This window comes from Hemiscyllium ocellatum, chromosome 19, assembly GCF_020745735.1.
Source record: "Hemiscyllium ocellatum isolate sHemOce1 chromosome 19, sHemOce1.pat.X.cur, whole genome shotgun sequence".
Taxonomy (NCBI): Eukaryota; Metazoa; Chordata; class Chondrichthyes; order Orectolobiformes; family Hemiscylliidae; genus Hemiscyllium; species Hemiscyllium ocellatum.
Window position 1 is genome coordinate 20,386,940 of NC_083419.1, and position 22,912 is coordinate 20,409,851.

The 22,912-nt window shown below is 40.8% G+C and overlaps 1 protein-coding gene across 4 annotated transcripts in view; it reads right to left on the reverse strand.

The window, feature by feature from the left end:
* ptprb (protein tyrosine phosphatase receptor type b) overlaps positions 1 to 22,912 on the reverse strand; it is a 114,899-nt gene that overhangs the window by 24,607 nt on the left and 67,380 nt on the right. For all 4 annotated transcript variants that reach the window (XM_060839738.1, XM_060839739.1, XM_060839740.1 and 1 more), the window contains 7 exons: positions 21,478 to 21,741; positions 18,960 to 19,223; positions 17,483 to 17,740; positions 16,393 to 16,656; positions 10,396 to 10,668; positions 5,774 to 6,037; positions 4,325 to 4,591 (listed from right to left, as the gene is read on the reverse strand). In XM_060839738.1, coding sequence (XP_060695721.1) covers positions 4,325 to 4,591; positions 5,774 to 6,037; positions 10,396 to 10,668; positions 16,393 to 16,656; positions 17,483 to 17,740; positions 18,960 to 19,223; positions 21,478 to 21,741 — 1,854 coding nt within the window. The remainder of the gene's footprint in view (positions 1 to 4,324; positions 4,592 to 5,773; positions 6,038 to 10,395; positions 10,669 to 16,392; positions 16,657 to 17,482; positions 17,741 to 18,959; positions 19,224 to 21,477; positions 21,742 to 22,912) is intronic.

Sequence of the window (22,912 nt, forward strand, 5' to 3'; positions counted from 1 at the left end):
TTCTGGTCAATGGTGACCCTTAGGATGTTGATAGTGGGGCATTCTGCAATGGTAACAATATTGAGTGTTGAGGATAGTGATTAGATTGGAAGTGGTCATTGTCTATCATTTGTATGGTGCAAATGTTACTTGGCACCTATCAGCCCAGGCCTTGATATTGACTAGGTCTTGTTGTGGTTGGTTGTGGACTGCATTAGTATCTGGTCAAATGATACTAAACATTGCACAATCATTGGCAAAAATCCCCACTTCTAACCACATGATAGACGGAAGATCATTGATGAAACTGATGACTATAGTGGGACCTAGGATATAGCTCTGAGCAACTCTTCTGTGATGTCCTGTGGCTGGAATGACTGACATCCAACAACCACAACTATCTTCCTTTGTGCTGGGTAATGACTTCAAACAGCGAAGAGCTTCCCTTGATTCCCATTAACTCTCGTTTTGTTCGGTTTCCTTGATGTTACACTTGGTCAAATGCAACCTTGATATCAAACTGGTTGAAGCTTGGTGTCTGCAATGCTGCGACCTCTGGAGGAGGCCATGGTGGATCATTCACTCAGCACTTCTGGCCAAAGATTGTTTGGAATATTTCAACCTCATCTGTTGCACTGATGATATTGAGGATGGAGATGTCTATTGTGCCTCCTCTTCAATGAACTGAATAATTGTCCATCACCATTCACAGCTGAATGTGGCAGGACTGCAACACGTGGACTTGATCCATTATTGTGAAATTGCCTGGTTCTGTCTACTGCTTCCTGCTTCTGCTGTTTGGCACACAGGTAGATCTGTGTTTTAGCTTTAAAGGGTTGACACTTCTTTAGGTATGCCTGATGTTGCTCCTGACATGCCCTTCTGCATTGTTTCAATGGACCAATTTTAAAAACTCTTTTTTTTATGGGTGTTTCTTTTTTAAAAAAATATTTTTGCTTCAGTTGTCTTATGGTCTGTGTACAGAACACAAGCAGGTTATGGCATTCAACTTTAAATGGCCTCTATTCTCTTCCACAGACCCTTGTATGGTATCTATACTTTTGTAGCATACAGGAAAGTGAATTAAATGTCTCATCTTACAAACCTTTTCCTTGTTACAAACTTGTGTTTGATTTTGTTAAAACAGCATTTAAATAGTGGGCCAGAAAATCCACTCTCGGGTGAAGTGTTGGCATGTTCCTGGCTGGCTGCACCCATTGACCTGAGCCCTGCAGAGTCAGGGGCATGAGGTTGGGTGAAACAAATCCTTGGCAAAGCAGTTCACGTGGTTAAAGGGTAATTAATGTACAGCTGAATTTTGTAACATTACACCAAACTTAATTAAACGCAATTTCTGTCTGTGCAGTGGCACGTCAGTTTGGATCATGGTAATGAACATCGTGATTTGGGAATTAGACAGTTCAGAGTTTTGTTAATCACAAAATCATAAGTAATTACTTTCAAAATTATTAAATACATTATTATATGAAACTCCCGGATTTTTTTAAAGAGATGCATTTTATCTCCACATCATACTGCAGAGTTCTGCAACGAATTCAGTTGTCTTTGTTAATTGACTCTTAGAATGTAATAGATTGTTTTCCCTTGTTCCAGACAATGAGCCAATTTTCTCCTTGTAAAGCTGTGATTAGAATCCCAGAACATACCTGAGGCTCTGACATCTGTTTCTGCATTCCTAATTTTAAAAAAATGTCTCCTTTCACATTTTAAATGATGACAGGATCTTGTTTTGCTAATATGTTCCAAATGTGCAGATACTCTGAACTGTACTGCAAATAGAGGCTGCTTACAAAGTGCAAATGTCACTTTGGAAAGACAATTTTTTAAAATCCATTAACAATGTCAATTAGCACTGATTCAACTCAAACCTTCATCTCAAGCTTTTGATTCTGAGTGCGAAAAAAAATGGGCAGCATCTTTTACAAGGCCTTCAGATCCAAATAAAATCAGTACATGGTGAGATGAGTGAAAGCCCTTGCATCAAGACTGCATCTGATTGAGTGTGGCAAAAAGGAACATTCATAAAATGTATCAATGGGAATCAGATGGGAAAATCTCCACTGGTTGGAGTCATATCTGGCACATAGACAGATGGTTTTGATTGTTGGAGATCAGTCATCTCAGCTGCAGGACATCTGTGCAGATGTCCCTCAGAGTAGTGTCCCAGGCCAAACCATCTTCAATGGGTTCACCAACAATCTTCGTACCAACATAAGGTCAGAAGTAGGGATGTTCATCGATGACTGTGTAATGTTCAGCACCATGACTCCTTACATACTGAAGCAGTCCATGTTAAAATGCAACAAGATCTGGACAATATTCAGGTGGTGCTGAAAAACGGCAAGTATCATTCATGCCACACAAATGCCAGCCAATGACCATTTCCAATAAAAGCCAATCTAATCACACCCCTTGACATTCAATGGTGTGACCATCAGTGAATACCCTATTATCAACATCCTGGGGGTTACCATTGACCAGAAACTCAACTGGACTCACCATATATGTACAGTGACTATAGTGCAGGTCAGAGGCCTGGAATGCAGTAAGTAACTCATTCTGTGAGTTGCCAAAGCCTGCCCACCATCTAAATGTCACAAGTCAAGAGTGTGATGGAATATTCCCCAGTTGAATGGATGGATGCAACTGCACCAACACTCAAGAAACTTGATACTATCCTGCACAAATTGGCCCACGTAATGGGCACCATATCCACAAACATCCATTCTTTCCACTACCAAAGGCTAGTAGCAGCACTGTTGACCATCTACAAGGATCACTGCAGAAATTTACCAAAGATCCTCCAACCCTAAAATGACTTCCATCTAGAAGGACAAGGACAGCAGATACATGGGAACACCACCACCTGCAAGTTCCCATCCAAGCCACTTACCATCTTGTCTTGGAAATATATCATCGTTCCTTCACTGTTGCTGGGTCAAAATCCTGGAATTCCCTCTCTAAGGACATTGAGGGTCTACCTTACAGCACATGGAGAAAGTGAAGACTTCAAATGCTGGACAATCAATTGAAAAGTTGCATTGGAAAAGCACAGCAGGTCGGAAAACATCCGAGGAGCAGGAGAGTCGATGGTTTGGGTATGACCTCTTCATCAGGAATGGGGGGGGGGGATGGAGGCTGAGAAATAAATAGAAGGATGAGGTTGGGAGTGGGGGTGTGGGAAGGTAGCTGGGAAGGCAATAGGTAGATGCAGGAGTGGGGTGATGGTGATAGGTCAGAGGGGAGGGTGGAGCGGAAGGAAGATGGACAGGTAGGACAATTCAAGAGGGTGGTGCTGAGTTGGAGGGTTGGATCAGGGATGAGGTGGGGGGAGGGGAGTTTAGGAAACTAGTGAAGGTGTAGTTGATGCCATGTAGTTGGAGGGTCGCAAGGCGAAGGATGAGGCATTCTTCCTCCAGTTGTCGGATGGCTAGGATTTGGCAGTGGAGGAGGCCCAGAACTTGCATGTCCCTGGGGGAGTGGGATGGGGAGTTGAAGTGTTCAGACACCGTGCGATGGGGTTATTGGGTGCGTGTGTCCCAGAAATGTCCAGCAGGCAGCTCACCACCATTTTCTTGAGGGCAACTAGGGAAATCAATGCTGGCCAGATGGCAATGCCATCATCTTACGAGTGAGTTGTAAAAGAAGTTTCAAAGCATCTTTTTATTACTCTGTAATGAATGTGAATTCCTTGTTGACTAAGTGATACCAGGTTTTAGATTGCTGGCTGAGCTCTTTATAATTATAGATTACTTTATAACAATTGGGGAAAAAACAGAATTTGTTGTTCTGAAAGAATGATCAAGTGATGCCAAATTTATACTGACAGGAGCATTCTAACCATGCCATATACAAATACAGTACTCTATAGCTAAACTGGAGCTTTGCTATATCATTTCTGGATGACGGTTTCTTATAGGTGTAAATATCGTATGTCAGTTACATATTCATTGTTATTTGTTATTGCAGATTAAGAAGTGTTTTACAATAAAACAGCATGAAACAATTATCTTTCTTATTTAAAACTGTTCTTGATACTTTGAATTGTGACTACAATTGGTCCTGTCCATTTATACACACACAGTGGAGATAATTTTATCTTTTATTGTTGCTGATAGTTAATCAGCCATCTGCTTTGCACATGTCTCATTTTTCAGTGGAAATGAGATTGTGCTAATAAAGATACAATCACCCCTGGTGCCTTTCCCATTTGAGTAAATATACTTTCATATGTAGAGTTTATTCATGGTACTGTCTGGCCTACCACTTATGACAGATACACTGGCTACAGATATTTAAAATGAAAACATTGATCAATCCTTACCTGTCCTTCCCTCAGCAGAAGCTTTATTGCTCAAATCTCCACTTTGTGTTACTATCACCATGTGATAAATCCTACCAGGGATCAAGTCCTGAAAGCTGCATTCCTTCATGTCTTTCTTTCCAAGTATATTGCTTTGAACAGTACTATTTGGATTATAAAGTGATATGTTGTAGGAATCAAATTCCCCCAAAGCTGGGGTCCATGTGAACAGCAAGCTGTCAGTTTGGTTAATGTTCATCCATTGCAGATGGGTAACCTGAGCTGGAACTAAACAAATAAAATTAGGTTTAGATATTCTGGAAAGCACAAGAATGCAAATGAAGATCTGTAAAGGTATCTACATGCATTAATGGCTTTGGCAAAGGATCAAAGGTTGTATATGCAACTTTGCAGAATGTACAAAGCTAGAGTACACAGTAAATCGTGCAGATGAAAATAGGACTAAAAAGAATTTGAAGAAGTTCAATGAGTGGAAAAATAATACTGATAAAGTTCAAAGTATGAGGCCATCTTGATGCCAAGAGAGATGAATCACAGCGTTTCTTTACGGTAAGAGACGAGTCACTGTGAATTGCAGAGTGATTTAGGACTTCAGGTAAATCTCTAAAAGTTAGTGCACAGGTAGAAAAGTAATTATAAAGACTATTGACATGTTAACCGTTATCTCAAGGGTTTAAATCAGAGTGGTGCTGGTAAAGCACAGCAGGTCAGGCAGCATGCGAGGAGCAGGAGATTTTCCTGCAAGCTACTGCCCTGTTATCACAAGGGGTCTAGAATACAACAGTGTGCAATTAATGCTGCAGTCACTTAGAGTCTTTGTCAGATCCTATCAGGAATAGTTTTGGGAACTGCACTCCCTTTTTTCCCGGAAGGGCTAAAGAAGAAGTACAAAGTAAAGACAAACAGGAAATATGGCTGAAGAGGAAATACTGGATCTTTGGAGAGAAACAGGACAGATAATTGAGGTAGACAGTACAAGTCACTGAAGTACCTCTTCATAAGGTTTTTGATAATTTTAAGCAATTTTTTTGATCAGTTAACGTTACAAGTAGAAAATCTAATAAATGCTTTATATCTCTGAAACATTACATAGTGTTTTCATAAGATGGAATCTGCTAATGCTAGTCTAATATCTGTATCTGTTAAGCTATGTTGTGATATTTTTGTATTCAAGCATGTGATGATAAACATTTCAGCGTGAGTGACGAAAAAACGTTCTGCATTCTTCTTTTTCGCAACAAAAATGCAAATGTAATTTTCAGAAACATATTTACTTAAAGGAAGTCATCCCACCGATAACTAAACTGCCACTTGTAATTTTTTTTCCTGCCCATGGAGCAAAAAATAGCTAGGATTCTATTTGCTTCCTTAAGGGAGAACGAAAAAGGCACAACAATGACAAAAGTTCAGATTGAAATAAATCAGCAGAAATTATTACGCTAATTGTACCTGTCCTTCCAAAAACAGAGGATTCATTTGTTAAATCTCCACTGTGAGTGACTATCACAAGCTTATACATTTTGCCTGGTGTCAGGTTCTGGAAGGAACAATCTTCAAGATTCTGACTGCCAGATTTCCTGTCATGAAGTGTCTTGTCTGAATTGTAGAGGTATATTTCATAAGAATCACATTCTCCTTCTGCCTTGGTCCAGTTGAATGATAGAGTCTCAACGCTGTTCCCGTGCAACATCAGATCTGTGACGGCAGCTGGAACTGAACAGGCAAACACACTGGGTGGATTAAAATGGACAGAACTGCGGATTCTGTAAATCAGACACAAACATTATATCAGGATCTTGAGGGGTAGGGTGGAAAGAAGTGGGAATGGAAGACACATTCAGCATAAACTAGCAACCTCTTATTCTCCTTCCAGAGCTTGCGAAGGGGCCCTTCCAATTGAGGAATGGAATTTAATTTGGTGAAATCAGTCTGGCACTCAGTTGTCTGCCTCACTGTGGGTTAAATAAAGTTTCTTTGTCCTTGTTTTAAAACTGTTATTTAAATATCTACTTGCAGCAGTGTCAATTCTGGACCCATAATTCTTCCTGCGTTTGTGTTTCTCAACCTTTTCATTCTTGTTGGAGAAAGTGAGGACTGCAAATACTGGAGATCAGTGTCAAAGAGTGGAGTGCTGGAAAAGCACAGCAGGTCAGGCAGCATCCGAGGAGCTGGGGAATCGATGTTTCAGGCATAAGCCCTTCATTAGGAATGAGGTTTGTGGGCCAAGGGGGCTGAGAGATAAATGGGTTGGGGGTGGGGTTGGGGGAAAGATAGCCGAGAATGCGATAGCTGGATGAAGTTGGGGGTGAAAGTGATCGGTTGGAGAGGAGGGTGGAGCAGATGGACAGGTAGGAACGTTCAAGAGGGTGGTGCCAAATTGGAAGGTTGGAACTAGGATAAAGTGGGGGGAGGGGAAATGAGGAAACTGGCGAAGTCCAAATTGATCCCATGTGATTGGAAGGTGCCATAAGGCATTCTTCCTCCAGGCGTCGGGTGATTAAGGTTTGGCGATGGTGGAGGCCCAGGATCTGCATGTCTTTGGCGGAGTGGGAGGGAGAGTTGAAGTGTTTAGCCACGGGCCAATGGGGTTGGTTAGTATGGGTGTCCCAGAGATGTTCTCTGAAATGATCTGCAAATTGGCATCCTGTCTCCCCGATGTACAGGAGACCACATTGGGTGCAGTGGATACAGTAGATAACATGTGTGGAAGTACAGGTGAATTTCTGTCAGATGTGGAAGGATCCTTTAGGATCTTGGATGGAGATGGGGGGGGGGGGGGGGCTGAGGTGTGCATTCAGGGTTTGTACTTCTTGCGGTGATGGGGAAAGTGCCGGGAGGGGAGGTGGGTTGGTGGGGGCCTGGACCTGACAAGGGAGTCGCGGATGGAATGGTCTCTCCAAAATGCAGATAGGGGTGGGCAGGGAAATATATCTCTGGTGATGGGGTCTGTTTGTAGGTAGTGGAAATGGCGGAGGATAATGCAATGTATCCAGAGGTTGGTGAGGTGGAAGGTCAGGGCCGGCGGATTCCATCCTTGTTGCGATTGGAGAAGTGGGGTTCAAGGGCAGAGGTGCAGGAAGTGGAGGAAATGTGCTGGAGGGCATTGTCAATCACGTGGGAAGGGAAATTGTGGTCTTTGAAGAAGGAGACCATCTGGGATGTTCTATGGTGGAATTGGTCCTCCTGGGAGCAGATGCGGTGGAGAAGTAGAATTGGGAATAAGGGATAGCATTTTTACAGGAGGCAGGGTAGGAGGAGGTGTAGTCCAAGTAGCTGTGGGAGTCAGTCAGTGGATGTACGTGTTGGGTTGGTCACCAGAAATGGAGGTGGAGAGGTCCAGGAAAGGGAGGGAGGTGTCTGAGATGGTTCAGGTAAATTTGAAGCCAGGTTGGAAAGTGTTTGTGAAGTTGAAGTCTTGTTGCTGCTTCTGGCTCTCTGAGGAACTGTATGCACTTTCCAGCAGTGTGACACAGCAAGGCCACTGTCTGACTCAGTTACTAGCACCAAGCAGGCAGCCTCTGCTTCCTGGAGTTGCATGGTGTCACTAACCAGATACCAAGCTTGCCCCTTAGACAATTAGGTCAATAGAAAATAGCATCATAAGAGCAATGCAACTGGGATATGGAGATGGCACCAAGTCCATGTGTTGGGATCCCAAATATGCTTCAAAAATCCAACCCACAGAGTCTGAACCAGGAAACGTAAATTTGAATATTTAATTCAGTGATGGGTCATATACAGAAGCAGGATAACATTTTGGAAAAGAAACATTAAGAGAGATAGAAGAGAAGGAGAAAAAAAATTTTAACAGTGTTTTTTAAACTAACAGTTATAAATGTCTGTTAGAATGAGACTCCACTCTTGTAAAAGTTTGTTTTCAGTGCCAGAGATGTCGTTTGATTGTAATTCAGACTTAGTACACTGTTGAAAAGTTATCTCTACTTGAATAGATAAGCCTTAACATTTGTTAATGTTTATTGGTTCTTATCACATAGGTGCTTGCACTTCATGTTCTTCAATGTGTTAAGTGTCAAATCTCTTGGCAAGATACTGTTGCAGCAAGGTAGCCAAGTCTGCAAATTTCTGATTTTTTGTGCCACATGTGCCATCATCAGAAATTGTTGTCCAAGTTACCCTTAAATAACAATGAACATTGATAACCTCACAGTTATGGTCTACTATAAAATCTCAGCTAGTAACTTATTTATCATTTTAGTGAATTGTTTTTGTGCCAAAATTCAGAAATGTTTTGCTCAGTTTCGTAAATGAGTATTAACAGATTTCAATGTATTTGAGAAGCTAACTATGTCCACGTATAACTTCTGACCTAGACTTATAAATTCAGAACTCTGTTAAGATTTGATTCTAGTAACAGCACTGACTTACTTCAACTTTTTTATGAAATTATCTCCAGTTACACTTCCCAAATGACAATTTAAGATAGTTTCATTCAGTGGCATGTTTTAAATTTGAAAGCATGCTTTCGGAATAACATTTTCGTCTTTCATTTTTCAACTTAGATGCATTAAAGGGGCTAATGTGACATGGTTCACAGGTGTGGCTGCCCACAGCTATATTGAAATTGCTAAATTATTTATTTGGAAATATGGAGTTTGTCCTGAACTATCCTAACACAGAGTTTGGTGTGTTTGTTCTGATCCCAGACTGATGTATAAAGTCTAGTTCCCTTACGTTTATTTTCATTTTGCCCTTTCCTGTTGAGTCTAATTCATCTTCATGTCTTTAAAATGACCAGTCTCCAGTTTGAGCCTGGAACAGTTTTATTGAACACAAGGCCAGGAGATTTCTAAATTCCATAGATTTATAATTCAATGAGTACTAATGTGTCTTAACTTCCTATCGGCTTTACAAGTCAGACAGAAGCCGATGCTGAGACAATGATATACCAGCCTGTCAAGGTTGAGCCTAGAAAAACAAACATTTTAAAGAAATTAGAAAATGAACTTGTTTTTATGATAATGAAATCAGCATCATAATCTTTGCACACATAACATGAAAAAGGCCTAGGTTAATAGAAAGACAACTCAAATGACCTCTTCTTCAGATGCAATTAAGCTTATTTGAATTAAATCTCTGCATTGACCCAGTTACAAGAAAATTTCTATTTTCCAAGGAGCTTTCAGGTATCGGTGACATTCAGAAACCTGATTTCATTTGACTTTTCTTCACAGAGAATTGTTCTTTCTGTTTTCTTTTACACTAATAACGTGAAGTCTGAACTGATAATATGAATCTGTGAAGATCAACAGCTGCCTTCCCTATATAACGTTAACACTGATCGTGTTCTGGAAACTATTTGCATGTCTTCTGATGGTAGTGAAAGGCAGTGTGTAGGTCTAATGTTCCTATCTACGAAGTAGGTGTTAAAGTATCATGTTTCAGTGCTTGTGTCTCTGCAATCATTTTTTGCAAACACAGCAAGAATGAACCAAATAGTCTCTAATACTAATCAGGAAAAGCACATATAACTGCTGCATGACAAAAGTGAGCTAGGCCTGTGGGAAATGTTAATTGCTGTAATTTCCGTTTCATACCCTTCCACAGAACAGTGACTGCATTCTATACACAATGCTGTTGCCAATGATAAAGTTCTTTTACTGTGTTCATTTTAATCCAAAACAGACTCTGGTATGAAAGCTGGGTTTGAAGAAGCCAGCTGTCAAAGCTCACCATCATGCTACACACTTAGAAATATTTTCGTCTCCCCAATCTCACTGATTTTTCTTAATAGTGAGGTTTGTATGCTGAAATCTGAAGGATGCAACAATATGCAATGCCATCTGAATAGACACAAGTGCATTGTTCCCAGGATGGAATATTTTCAAGCCTATTTGCAGACAGTGACCTAGTTATGTCTACTAGGTCACTCTGTTTGGTCTTGATGTGTGAAAGACTCAATCTAAACCTCCCTAGAAGAAGCAAGTATTTGACCTTCGGAATCTCAAACATAATTTGTTGGTGAATTATGCAAATACTTTGAACCTTGCATATCACTATAATCTTCTCCTGAAAACAGAAGGGGAGCGAACTTTTTGTATCAAGTATCTTACCTGTTCTTCCCTCACGGTCGGTTCCAATGCTGTACAAACCTCCACTTACAGTGAAGATACGAATCTTGTATTTCTTGCCAGGAGTCAGATCAATGAACTTATGGCCCCTGCTGGCAGCTGGCACAGAGACATTTGCGAGCATTTGAGTTCCTTGTTCATTAAAGAGTTGCAGTGTATAACCCTCTGAGATGCCAGTGGCTGGCTGCCAAGAAACTGCCAGTGTGGAGGTAGTATGCTTGTTTTCAACAGATAGTTCTGACACTGAGGCAGGAACTAGGAATGAAGGAAAAATATAACACATTTACTGAGCAAGTAATCAAGTTGAGTACTCTCCCTGAAAAATAAGTAAATAGCATTGTGTTACCTGGATTGAAATAATTCACAAAGAAACCTGCTCACCATATCCTCCCTCCCACCACAGGCAGAAGTACCTGCCACTGTTGGGACCTCCGAAGATTCCTAGTGCTAGCATCATATTTCAAGCCCAGCTGGGTATCCAATTAAATGCTGTCTGTCTGGAACTGCTCTTAACTGCACATAGAGTGGGAGCATGACCAAACAACAAATGCTTCCTGGGGCATACAGGTGGCATGACTATCATTTCAATGCACATGTAAGGCCACATTTATACTCTATAAAACCAAACTATACAGTTGACCTTTCCTTAGCCTCATCCCATTATAGAACCTTGTCTAAGGAGTGCTACTTCTTCCCCAACTACCTTCTCATTGTTCAGTGTGGGAGCTTCACATTGAAACAGGTCAAAGGATTCACTTGTATTTAGTCTTGTCTGGCTTGTTGTGCCTGAGGCTGCACTGCTGTATCATGTGGAAGGTGATGTTTCTCTTGATCTATATGTCGTTCTCAGAAGACTGCTACTGCTCTCACAGTTCTTCAGAGTCCATTGCATCCTCTGATTGCCTGCTCCAGTTATGCAGAGCACAACATGTAAGGATTATATGGCACACTCTGCCTGGAAAGTAATGTGAAGTGTCCAATCCACAAAATCACCCCACTACCCTCCCTGCCACCCTAACTGATTCAAGCATCAGGGCTTCATCGTCAGCAGGTGTATTGTCTGCACCACCGTGGTCTTGTCTGGGAGATGGGCTGCAGTATTTCAACACGTGGCCTTACTCAGGGATTGTGTAACAGAGTCAACAGTTATGGTTACAGAGAGTAGCCCTTAAGTCCCAGTAACCATCTTTATAAACCATCCTGCCCTTGAAACAAACCAGGAATATAATATTTCTCAAGGATACAGGCACCATGGCACAGATTTCTACGATGCAAGATGACTTGCAAATTGATAGAACGGAACACTTTTCTACTGATGAAGTCAGCCTGCATTATAGTATGACACTCTCAATGAAATGTTCATCTGGTCTATAGTGTGCTACATCTGGTGAAGCCAGCTATGTTGATAAAGCCTATTGCCCAGGCATAAATAAGCCCCTCTCTTCTCAATAGCAAAATTCTCTTCTCACTATACATCATTTGTTTGGATAATAGAACTTCTTGCTTTTGCTGTTGAGGCTCTCCTCATTGCCAATCTCAACCTGTTTTACCAAATTTCTCACCAATGTCCACATTGTTCAGTGGCTGCAATGATTCTACCCACCATAATTACAATTTCACTAAGTATTAATTTAAATAAAAGTAATTATTCACTCATTTTGGTTCAAATGCCAAGTCCAAAACTTAAAGTTATGGTGCTTTGGTTATCAGAACTTGGAAGATCTGAGACCAGCAATTACTTTCAATGTCCTGCCCATTTCTCCATGCAGGTTACAAATGTCTTCTTAGTGCTGAGGACTTTCATATTTATACAGCCTCCTGCTGGTTTTGGACAGGGAAGCTGTGCTTCCATTTCAAGAATTCTCACTGAAATTTAAATCAGCCAGGCAAGCAAGTATCCGAGGTTCCTGTTGTATAAGGTAATGATTTTCAAGGGATTGATGTTCCGACACATAACCCCTGTTCTACTCTAATTTCCAGAGGGAGCAGATGTACCTGAACCAGCTCTCTAGAATCCTTATAATCCTCCTCTATACTGGGGAGACAGGACGCCAACCCACAGAATGTATCAGGGAATATCTCTGGGACACACACTCCAAACAACCCCACTGCCATGTGGCCGACCACTTCAACTCCCTCTTCCACTCTGCCTGGGCTTCCTCCATCACCAATCCAAGCCATCAATGCCTGGAGGAAGAATGCCTCATCTTCTGCCTTGGGACCATCCAACCACACGGCGTCGTCTTCACTAGTTTCCTCATCTCCCCTCTCCCCGCCTCATCCCAGATCCTCTAACTTGGCACCATCCTCTTGAACTGTCCTACCTGTCCATCTTCATTCTCACCTATCTGCTCCACCCTTTCCTCTGACCTAACATCATCACTCCCCACCTGTATCTACCTATCGCCTCCCCCCCACCACCACCTTCACCCTCCTATTTATCTCTCACACACCTTTCCCCTTCCCCTCCCACCCCACATCCCTGATGAAGGCCTTATGCCTAAAATGTCAACTCTCCTGCTCCCTGGATGCTGCCTGACCCACTGTGTTTTTCCAGCGCCACACTTTTCCATCCTTATAATGAAGCCTGGCCAAATGTTGTTGTACGTATTGATATCTTTCCTGTTATCGAAGAACAGGACCTCTTCTAGCAATTCTCTATAATGCTGTATCCTTGAATAGTAATCGTTAGTTAGGTCCCGATAAAGTCAAAAGATGATAAATGGTAATGGAATGAACTACCTCAAAAAAACACTTATTTAACAATACCTATTGGTAGAGGTGGGAAATGCCATACCATGGTTATCTAGGAAAGAATTTCCCCTGTTAGTCCTCAATTTTCATGTATTTGTAAGATAAGACCATAAGACCATAAGACATAGGAGTGGAAGTAAGGCCATTCGGCCCATCGAGTCCACTCTGCCATTCAATCATGGCTGATGGGCATTTCAACTCCACTTACCCGCATTCTCCCCGTAGCCCCTAATTCCTCGAGACATCAAGAATCTATCAATCTCTGCCTTGAAGCCATTTAGCGTCCCGGCCTCCACTGCACTCTGCGGCAATGAATTCCACAGGCCCACCACTCTCTGGCTGAAGAAATGTCTCCGCATTTCTGTTCTGAATTGACCCCCTCTAATTTTAAGGCTGTGTCCACGGGTCCTAGTCTCCTCGCCTAACGGAAAAAAATTCCTAGCATCCACCCTTTCCAAGCCATGTATTATCTTATAAGTTTCTATTAAGTCTCCCCTTAATCTTCTAAACTCCAATGAATACAATCCCAGGATCCTCAGCCGTTCCTCGTATGTTAGACCAACCATTCCAGGGATCATTCGTGTGAATCTCCGCTGGACACATTCCAGTGCCAGTATGTCCTTCCTGAGGTGTGGGGACCAAAACTGGACACAGTACTCCAAATGGGGCCTAACCAGAGCTTTATAAAGTCTCAGTAGCACAATGGTGCTTTTATATTCCAACCCTCTTGAGATTAGTGACAACATTGCATTCGCTTTCTTAATCACGGACTCAACCTGCATGTTTACCTTTAGAGAATCCTCGACTAGCACTCCCAGATCCCTTTGTACTTTGGCTTTACGAATTTTCTCACCGTTTAGAAAGTGGTCTATGCTTTTATTCTTTTTTCCAAAGTGTAAGACCTCGCATTTGCTCATGTTGAATTCCATCAGCCATTTCCTGGACCACTCCCCCAAACTGATTATATATTCCATTCATCACTAATTTTATTCTAACTTTCCATGTGCCTTTCTCCTTTTTTCTCTTTCTTCCAAGCTGAACAACCCAGCACACTGTGCCTCAGGTTTTTTTTTAGATTACTTACAGTGTGGAAACAGGCCCTTCGGCCCAACAAGTCCACACCAACCCGCCGAAGCACAACCAACTCATACCCCTACATTTACCCCTTACTTAACACTACAGGCAATTTAGTATGGCCAATTCACCTGACCACATCTTTGTGACTGTGGGAGGAAACCGGAGCACCCGGAGGAAACCCATGCAGACACGGGGAGAACGTGCAAACTCCACACAGTCAGTCGCCTGAGGCGGGAACTGAACCCGGGTCTCTGGCGCTGTGCTAATCACTGTGCCACCATGCAAGTGAACAGATCATGTCGCACGAATAAGAGGTAGTGAGGAGATGTTGGCATGGAGACAGTAACCACTCCATTCTCTTCAGATGAGGATCACCAACTCTTGTTGGTCAGATTCCTGAAGGTTTCACCGTTGACCACCTCCAACTAATCCACCTTTATGCTTGGGTTGAGTGCCTCATTACTCTGCACCAATTGGACAGTTAACAGACTCTTTCATTATCCCACTGGACTTTTTCTAATTTTCAGTCAAACAGACTTTTTCCCTTATCCAATAACTAATCAACAGAAGTTTTAATAGAATTTTTTAAAAAATCAATTTTGTTCAGATGTCACCTTGAACGTCAGCCATGGCCCAGTTGGTAGCACTTTTGCCTCTGGGCTCAAGTCCCAATTTCAGGTTCAAGCACAAAAATCGAGGCTGATACTTTAGCACAGAAGTGACATCAGAGATGCTATTCAAGGTGTTGGCAGAGTAGAAGGGCTGTGTTGGGGTTTCTGAGGCCTGGTCACATCTGCTTCCTCTCTGCCTTCCTTTTCTTTTCTTTCATTTTCTTCTCTTTAAAGCCTTCAGCAGCATCAGCATTGGCACGACAGTGCGAGGAGACCTCTCGCAGAATGGCGGCAGCCTCCCGTTGGTTGGAAATGGCGGCGGAAGCGGTGATAAAGCTCCTACTGAAGATCGGAGGTGGTGGCGATGGCGATATTGGAATCGGCAATATGTTTGCAACTCCTGCGGCATGGTGGATCAATGGTTAGCGCTGCTACCTCACAGCACCAGGATCCCAGGTTCAGTTCCAGCCTCGGATGACTGTCTGTGTGGAGTTTGCACATTCTCCCTGTGTCTGCACAGGTTGCCTCCAGGTGGTCCGGTTTTCTCCCACTGTCCAAAGATATGCAGGTCAGGTGAATTGGCCATGCTAAATTGCCCATAGTGTTAGGTGCATTAGTCAGAGGGAAATGAGTTTGGTGGGTTACTCGTCAGTGTGGACTGGCTGGGCCTGTTTCCATACTGTAGAGAATCCAATCTAATCCTCCCAGTGATCGGGGTGGCATCAGCAAAACTCTGCAAACTCCAAACCGGGGATGGGCCTGGATACTTGCATCAGGGCTTGAGCGTTCCATATGTCTTAATTGAGATGGGGCTTTAAAATCTGGACATTTTTCTTTCCTTTTGGCTTTGTTTCTTTTATTCCTGCTGTTGCTTTTTAAGCGTAGTGTTTGTAACCAAGATGGTGCTGGAGAATGGTGACCTTGTACACATTTCACTGTACTCAAGTATTCCTCTACTTGAATATACGTGACATTAAAGTCTGGTCCTAACTATTTTGCATGAGACATTAGGCAGAGGTCTTATTTGCCACTCGATGTGGATGTAAAGTATCCCATTGAACAATTCTGAAGACGAACATGGGAGTTATCCTTACTGTCCTGATCAACATTTATCCATCAACATTCTACAAATAAACATAAGTTACGTGGTCGCTGTCACATTGCTGTTTGTAGCAGCATTCTGTGCATTAATTGGTTGCTGCATTTCCCTACCTTATAACAATGACCGTACTTCAGAAGTATTTCATTGGCTGAAAAGTATTTTGAGCTGTCCTGAAGATGAATTTCAATTCTTCTAGACTTCAGTGCAGTCCAGAGGTTTGGTAAATCTGTATCAAATGCAACTGCCCCCCTGAATTTCAACTCTAACCTGTGTTGTGCCCTGGCACTTGAAAAATTAGGGAATGAGAGAAAGTGAAATCCCTGTGCACAGAAAGTGACAATGCTGTGGTATTTATGTATTGACGATGAATTTACCTAATCACTCAATGCAGTTTTTAGTGTGATGTTAATCACAGGATTTCTGAGTAAGTCTTACCAGTGCATCCAAATGCTGTTGCATTGTTATGGAAGTTGCCACTTTTTGACCGAACTAACACTTGGTAGAGCTCTCCCGTCTCTAGATCATAAAAGGTGTGCTCATGCTGGTGTTTTGGAATAGGGCGGGCAGAGACCTGATGGTCTTTGTGGGATAAGATCACAGTATAGCTGTCCACATCCCCTCCTCCAGGAGACCAGTTCACCTTCAAGCCCTTGGTCACTCCATTATTTGAAACATGGATATTTTTAACTGCACTGGGTACTGCAGAAAGACACATTCAGAATATTAATAACTGCATGGTTATATGTTATAATAAATTAAAACATAGAAAATTCTGGAAATACTTAGTAGGTTTGGCAGCATCTGTGGAGAGAGAAGCAGAATTAAAGTTTCAGTTCCCTTTCTTCTGATGAAACGTCCTTGATTTTAATGTTGTTTTGGCTCCACTGGCACTGCCAGACCTGCTGACTATTTCCAACACTTTTGTTTTTTATTTCAGATTTTCAGCACCTGTAACACTTTAGTCTGGTGTTATGTTTAAGAACTATAATTGCTTTCTAAGTAAAATCATCTAGATTTTCTTTTTTTTTCCCAGCTAAATATCTGCACACCATTCTTCAAATTCCTCTTATTTTCTAGGTTAAGTCTTGAGAACATATCATATTAATTATTATTGAGTGAGAACAAGGGTGGCTTAAGAATTGGTTGTAAGTTATTTATATTTGCAAAACTTTATATATTTTCTTACAGTTATTTTATATATTTTAAAGACGATTCCATATTTTACGATGTGAAAAACATTCTATTTATAGATTGCAGTGCAAACAAATCTTTAGTTCACATTATAGTATAACAAAATAACAGGAGCCCTTCACTTGACAAGCTAGTCTATGACTGCTGGGCTGATTCTGATAAGCTACTGCATTTTGTTAAGAGCTTAATTCTGCAGAACTGTGCCACTAACGTTTCCTTCATTATTGGTGAGATGCAGTCTCAACTTTATATTAGTGTAAATTTTATTCCATAGCAGTTAGTGTAAATGTTGTTCATAAAATATTGGACACATAATAATCTGTTTCTTTTTTACCTGTACGTCCTTCGATGAAGGCAGCACGCTGTAGGGTCCCAATCCACGTGGAGACTAGGATCTTGTAAAGACGTCCAGGGGTTAAGGAAGTAAATTGATGTGATGTGCTGCTGAGTGTTATTGGAAGGAAAACATTCATGTCATTGAAGAGCAGTTGAATCTCATAGCGATCCACGTCACCAGCAGCTGCTTCCCAGGTAACATTCAGGGTATCTGTGCTCCTATCAGCCACAGTTAGAGAACCAACAGCAGCCGGAACTAATCAGACAGAGCAACATTAGCATCAGACATTTCAACAACACTACTGAAAAAGACTACAAGTATGTCAAAGGAAGGATAAGTCAGTGAAATCTGATACAAAGAAATGATCACATTCATTAAATATAAATGTCAAACTTGTAAGGAAGAGGGAGACTAAATTGGCGAGGAATTCAGCATACTCTGCCATTGTTTATATCTGCAGCTTTCTATTTGAAAAGCCTGCAGCCATGATTTAGCTTTTGGACGAGGTTCAGTCAGAAAAGCCATTCATTTTCCGACATGAAAATGATTTTACTTCAGGCCATTTCCATGCAACTGTTGGCTGCCTGAAATGCAGCAAGGTTAGATTATGGAAAACTGTGGACACTGGTTCAAGCTGCCCCGTAATCAAGCAGGCACAGAAACTGAAGAGAGGAAGAAAATAAAATATTTAAATTGGAGGAATTAAAATAAATTTACAGTGGGTCCATTGTTCCCCTGCAATTTTGTTTGTGATTCAACATATGCCAGCTGTTTCTTTTTTCCAAAGGAGTTGAGACTAATTTGTAAAATTCTTACAGAATAATTTTGTGGAAAAGTGAAGTTGAGATTGAGGATCAGTTATGATCCTATTATGTGGCACTACAGGCATGAGGAACCAAGTTATCTAATTGTTTCTAGTCATCATGCTCTTGGGTTCCTAATCATAGTCAAAATCTTGACTGATTCAGTTCAATTGTTTAACTGGATGCTACAAATCCAGCAGTTACTAAATTCCTTAAAATTTGTGTAAACGAGGCAAGGTATTTTTTTAAAATAACAAAACAGTCCTAATTACACACGGACAGTCAATTTATTACTGTCATACCTCTTTAGGTTAATAAATATGTAATGAACTCATTCAAGGTTTTAAAAAAAATAGTCTTGCTTGTATTTTTATCACTTTTGAATCCCAACTTTTCTTTCTACATGGGTATTTTAAGTTAATACATTATCCAAAGGCACCTTTCTTCTGTTATTTCCCAAAGAACATTTGATAAATAATGTATCCTTAGCCATCCACTCCAAAATTAAAATCTGGCTGGTCACCAAACAAATAATTAAATTAAATTAACTTATGGCATACACATGCAGAAATATAGGTGTTGCTGCCAAAGTTATTAATATTCCAGATCAAAGTGTTTAACATTCATTAAAACTGAAATGCTATATTTATTGCAATAAATATCATGCTTACATGTTCTTCCAGTGGCAACATGATGAGATTCATATTTCCCACTCTTGGTGCTAACAGTAATGCTGTAAAGCCGTCCTGGAATTAAACTGAGGAATATGCATTCATTTTCAGACTTTGGAACCTCTAAGCTTTGGCTGAAGTTGTGACTGTTTTTGATAGTTACTATATAATAGTCAAAATCCCCTGATGCATCCAACCAAGACACTTTCAGATAGTCACTCTTTCCAGAGTTGATAACTGTGATTCTTTGTACAACTGCAGGTTCTGCAAAGTTGGAAAAGAAGTTACAAGGCCACTTAAGCAAAATGCTGACAAGAAACCCGAGCAGCTTGGTAAATAAATTGATTAAAAATGGTCTAGCGTTTCAGCAGAATGCTATACATGTACAGTACAACCTCGATTATCTGAACATCAATTATCCAAATTTCGGATTATGTGGACAAGATCTCAAAGTCCTGTAAAAACGGCATTAGGAACACAGCATTCAGTTATCAGTTAAACAGCATTATAGCATGCATTGCCAGATAACCGAGAAATGTTCGATAACCGGCACTCATAAATTACCGCTTGTTTACAATCAGATCAGTTGTCTGAACGATCAGTTGTCTGAACGATCAGTTGTCTGAACAAAATACTCCCTGCCCATCTCGTTCAGATAACTGAGGTTGTACTGTAAATGTAAATCCCCATAAATTGTGACTGAACACATACCCAAATGTCATTGCAAGATTTCAATCTGGGGGTCTTCTTAACTTTTAATAAGATATTCATGACTTTATATTCTACTCAAAGTGCAAGGTAAAGTTGCCATAGTAATACCACACTATAGGGCTGCTCTCTTATTAGAGAGAGTTAACTGGTGGTAGCTTAAATCAGCGGATCAGCATGACTTCAGTGAGGGGAGAGGTTGAGAAGTAGAGTCCTTCGTGGTAACCTGGACTGGTGGAATTGAAGCCACTGCTGTTGGCATTACTCTGTAGTGTCAAATCAGCTGTCCAGTCAATTGAGCTAAACCTGTCCTCAATAAATGCAATGCTATATTTCAAAAAAATAGAATTTCTCTCATATTTGGTTGTCGTGTCCAGAAAGTGTAATTCATTTTCCTTCATTGCATTTATCTCTCAGTACTTCTTTTTAAAAAGAAACACTCAACAACTTCTTTTTAAAAAGCGTAAAAGTAGAATTTTACTCTAGACAGGCAATTACTTGATGGCCAATAAACCTGCCAGTTCCTTCACAAAAGGAAGATTTATTCTGCCAATGGGAGCCAGTCTCCTGATCAAGATGTTAGTCTGCAGAATGTAGATGATGAAACAGTTCTTTCAAATTCCTCAAAGATTCCATTCTAATCTGAGAATTCCTGAGTAAATCACATATAAGCACAAGAAAGCGCACAGCACACAGCTCGATTTTCCATTTGGATCTGTTGAAGTTACTTTAGCCAAGTTCAATTGGCAATCAGTTTAGAGGGTCATTTTGAAATATAACTGTGGATTTAATTATATGTGATTTGAATATATTGTTTGTTTTCTGTTATATTGTTCTATAAAAATTGTTCAAATACATCAAATTACACTTTCAGGAGCTAATGGTGAAAATTAGCTCTGATGGACACTGTATTACAATATTTTGAATAAATTTAACTGAAGGGACTCAAGAAAATAGGAACAAAAGAAAGGAAGGTGTCACATTGGGGTGCTGCACAGCTGCCTTGTGAAAAAGAGACTTTGGCTAGTAATATTATCAGCTGCTCAAGCCATGGCAAGGCGGCATGGAGACTCATGGTGCTGCTATTCCACATGGGCCATCTGAAAATGCTGAGCGGAGATCAGAAAGAGGCAAAGTGTTGAAGTGTAAACTAGAGCATAACTTCTCTAAGACAAAACCGTTATGTCAGGCACATAAATCCTGAATTGCAAATTAAACTTGAAACACAACACAATTGGCAGCAGTGCTCAGCAGGATATAAAGCCATACATACAGTCATACAATTATACAGCACAGAAACTTTGGTCCAACCAGTCCATGCCACACATAATCCCAAACTAAACTAATCCCACCTCCTGCTCCTGGCCCATATCCCTCCAAATCTTTCCTATTGATGTACTGATCCAAATGTTTTTTAAACATTGCAATTTTACCACTTCTATCACTTCCTCAGGAAGTTCATTCAACATGTGGACCACCATCTGTGTAAAAAAAAATTGCCTCATGCCTTTTTTAAAATCTCTCTCCTCTCACCTTAAAAGTGTGCCCGCTAGTCTTGAAATTCCCAATCTTGGGGACAACACAACTGCTATCAACTCTATCCTGACCTCTCATTATTTTATAAACTTCTATTAGGTCACCTCTCAACCTCCTACGCTCCAGTGCAAAAAGTTCCAGCCTTTCTTTATAAGAGATAGACAGAGGGTGATGCTTAACATCTTCAAGGACCTGGTAAATTGCGAAAATTATAAGAATTTGTTTACACACATTCTAGATGTCATTATTTGAAGGAATAAAAATGATATCATACGTGTCCGCTGTTGTGTGACAGTGTAGTTTTCATATCTCCCACTTCTGGTAGTTACAGTCACATTGTACAGCCTTCCAGGGGTAAGGGAACCGAAAGGAAACTCAAAGCTGGTTTTGGAGACTGTGTGGGATTGGACAACTTTCCCATTGTGGGACAGAGTCACTAGATAACTATCCACGTCCCCAGATGCAGGAAGCCAGGAAACGAGAAGGTAATCATTTCGACCATGATTATTCACCATCACACTGGGAACACTTGAAGGAACTGAACAATGACACAGAAGAAAAGTGTTAAAAGACATTGTTTCAAGCATTAGATGCTACATCATCATTTAGGTATCATGTGTTCGAAGAATATTTCACATATAGCCAACTTTGTTTCTATGTCCTTATGTTTTTTTTCTTCCAATTCGTATCTAGAATTTGTACATATCTTAGGATAGTGTAAAGAGGAATTGACTAAATTAAACCATCATTTAAAGGTAATGACTGAATGTTACTCTATTTTAGACCCATAAAATCACATATTGAAATTCCATGCTCTCTATATTTGATCCAATGAAAATGAATTAGAGATGTTAATCATTAAATTGGAGTGAAAAGCCAGCCAGTTTAAGTGGACCATAATAACAGACAATTTTATTATAGCTCAATCAAGTCTAATTATCAACTCAGCAGTTTCCGATGCAACAGATAAGCCAGGGAGGATGTTATAATGGGGGGCTGGTTGTGCATGGTCAAGTGCCCATAGTGTATATAAATATCAATTTAATGGGTCAAGTTCAGGGCAGCACAGTGGCTCAGTAGTTAGCCATGATGCCTTACAGCACTATGGACCTGGGTTTGGTTCCAGCTCCAGGCAACTGTCTGTGTGGAGTTTCTTCCTGTGTCCACATGGGTTTCCTTCGGATGTTCTGGTTTGCTCCCACAGTTCAAAGATGTGCAGGTTAGTGAATTGGCCATGCTAAGTTGCCCATAGTGTCCAGGGATGTGCAGGCTAAGTGGCAAATGTTTTGGGTGAAATGCTGTTCAGAGGGTCAGTGTGAACTCAATGGGCCAAATGGCTTGCTTCCATACTGTAGTGATTCGAAATATAAAGAGTTTCCTGCTGTTTGTGCAAAATAAAATTTTTTGAAACTCTGCCACAGGCTTTAATGTAGTTTACTTAGACAGACAATGAACTGAGGTACATTCATGTGATGAAAGATGACTGATTTATATATATTACAATCATATTTACCTACTGGATTTTAGTATTGTGACATTTGGAGTTGGTTACTTTACTGACGGGTTTGCAGGTCTCCAAAATAATGACTAGTTTTCTGGTATGTGCCAGAGAGCAGGGACTCCTGGAGTGTTAATGGAAGGTTGTTTATCCTATGGTGGTTTACAACAGTTGGAATAACCATTGAGAGCCATTTGTCTATATTTGGTTC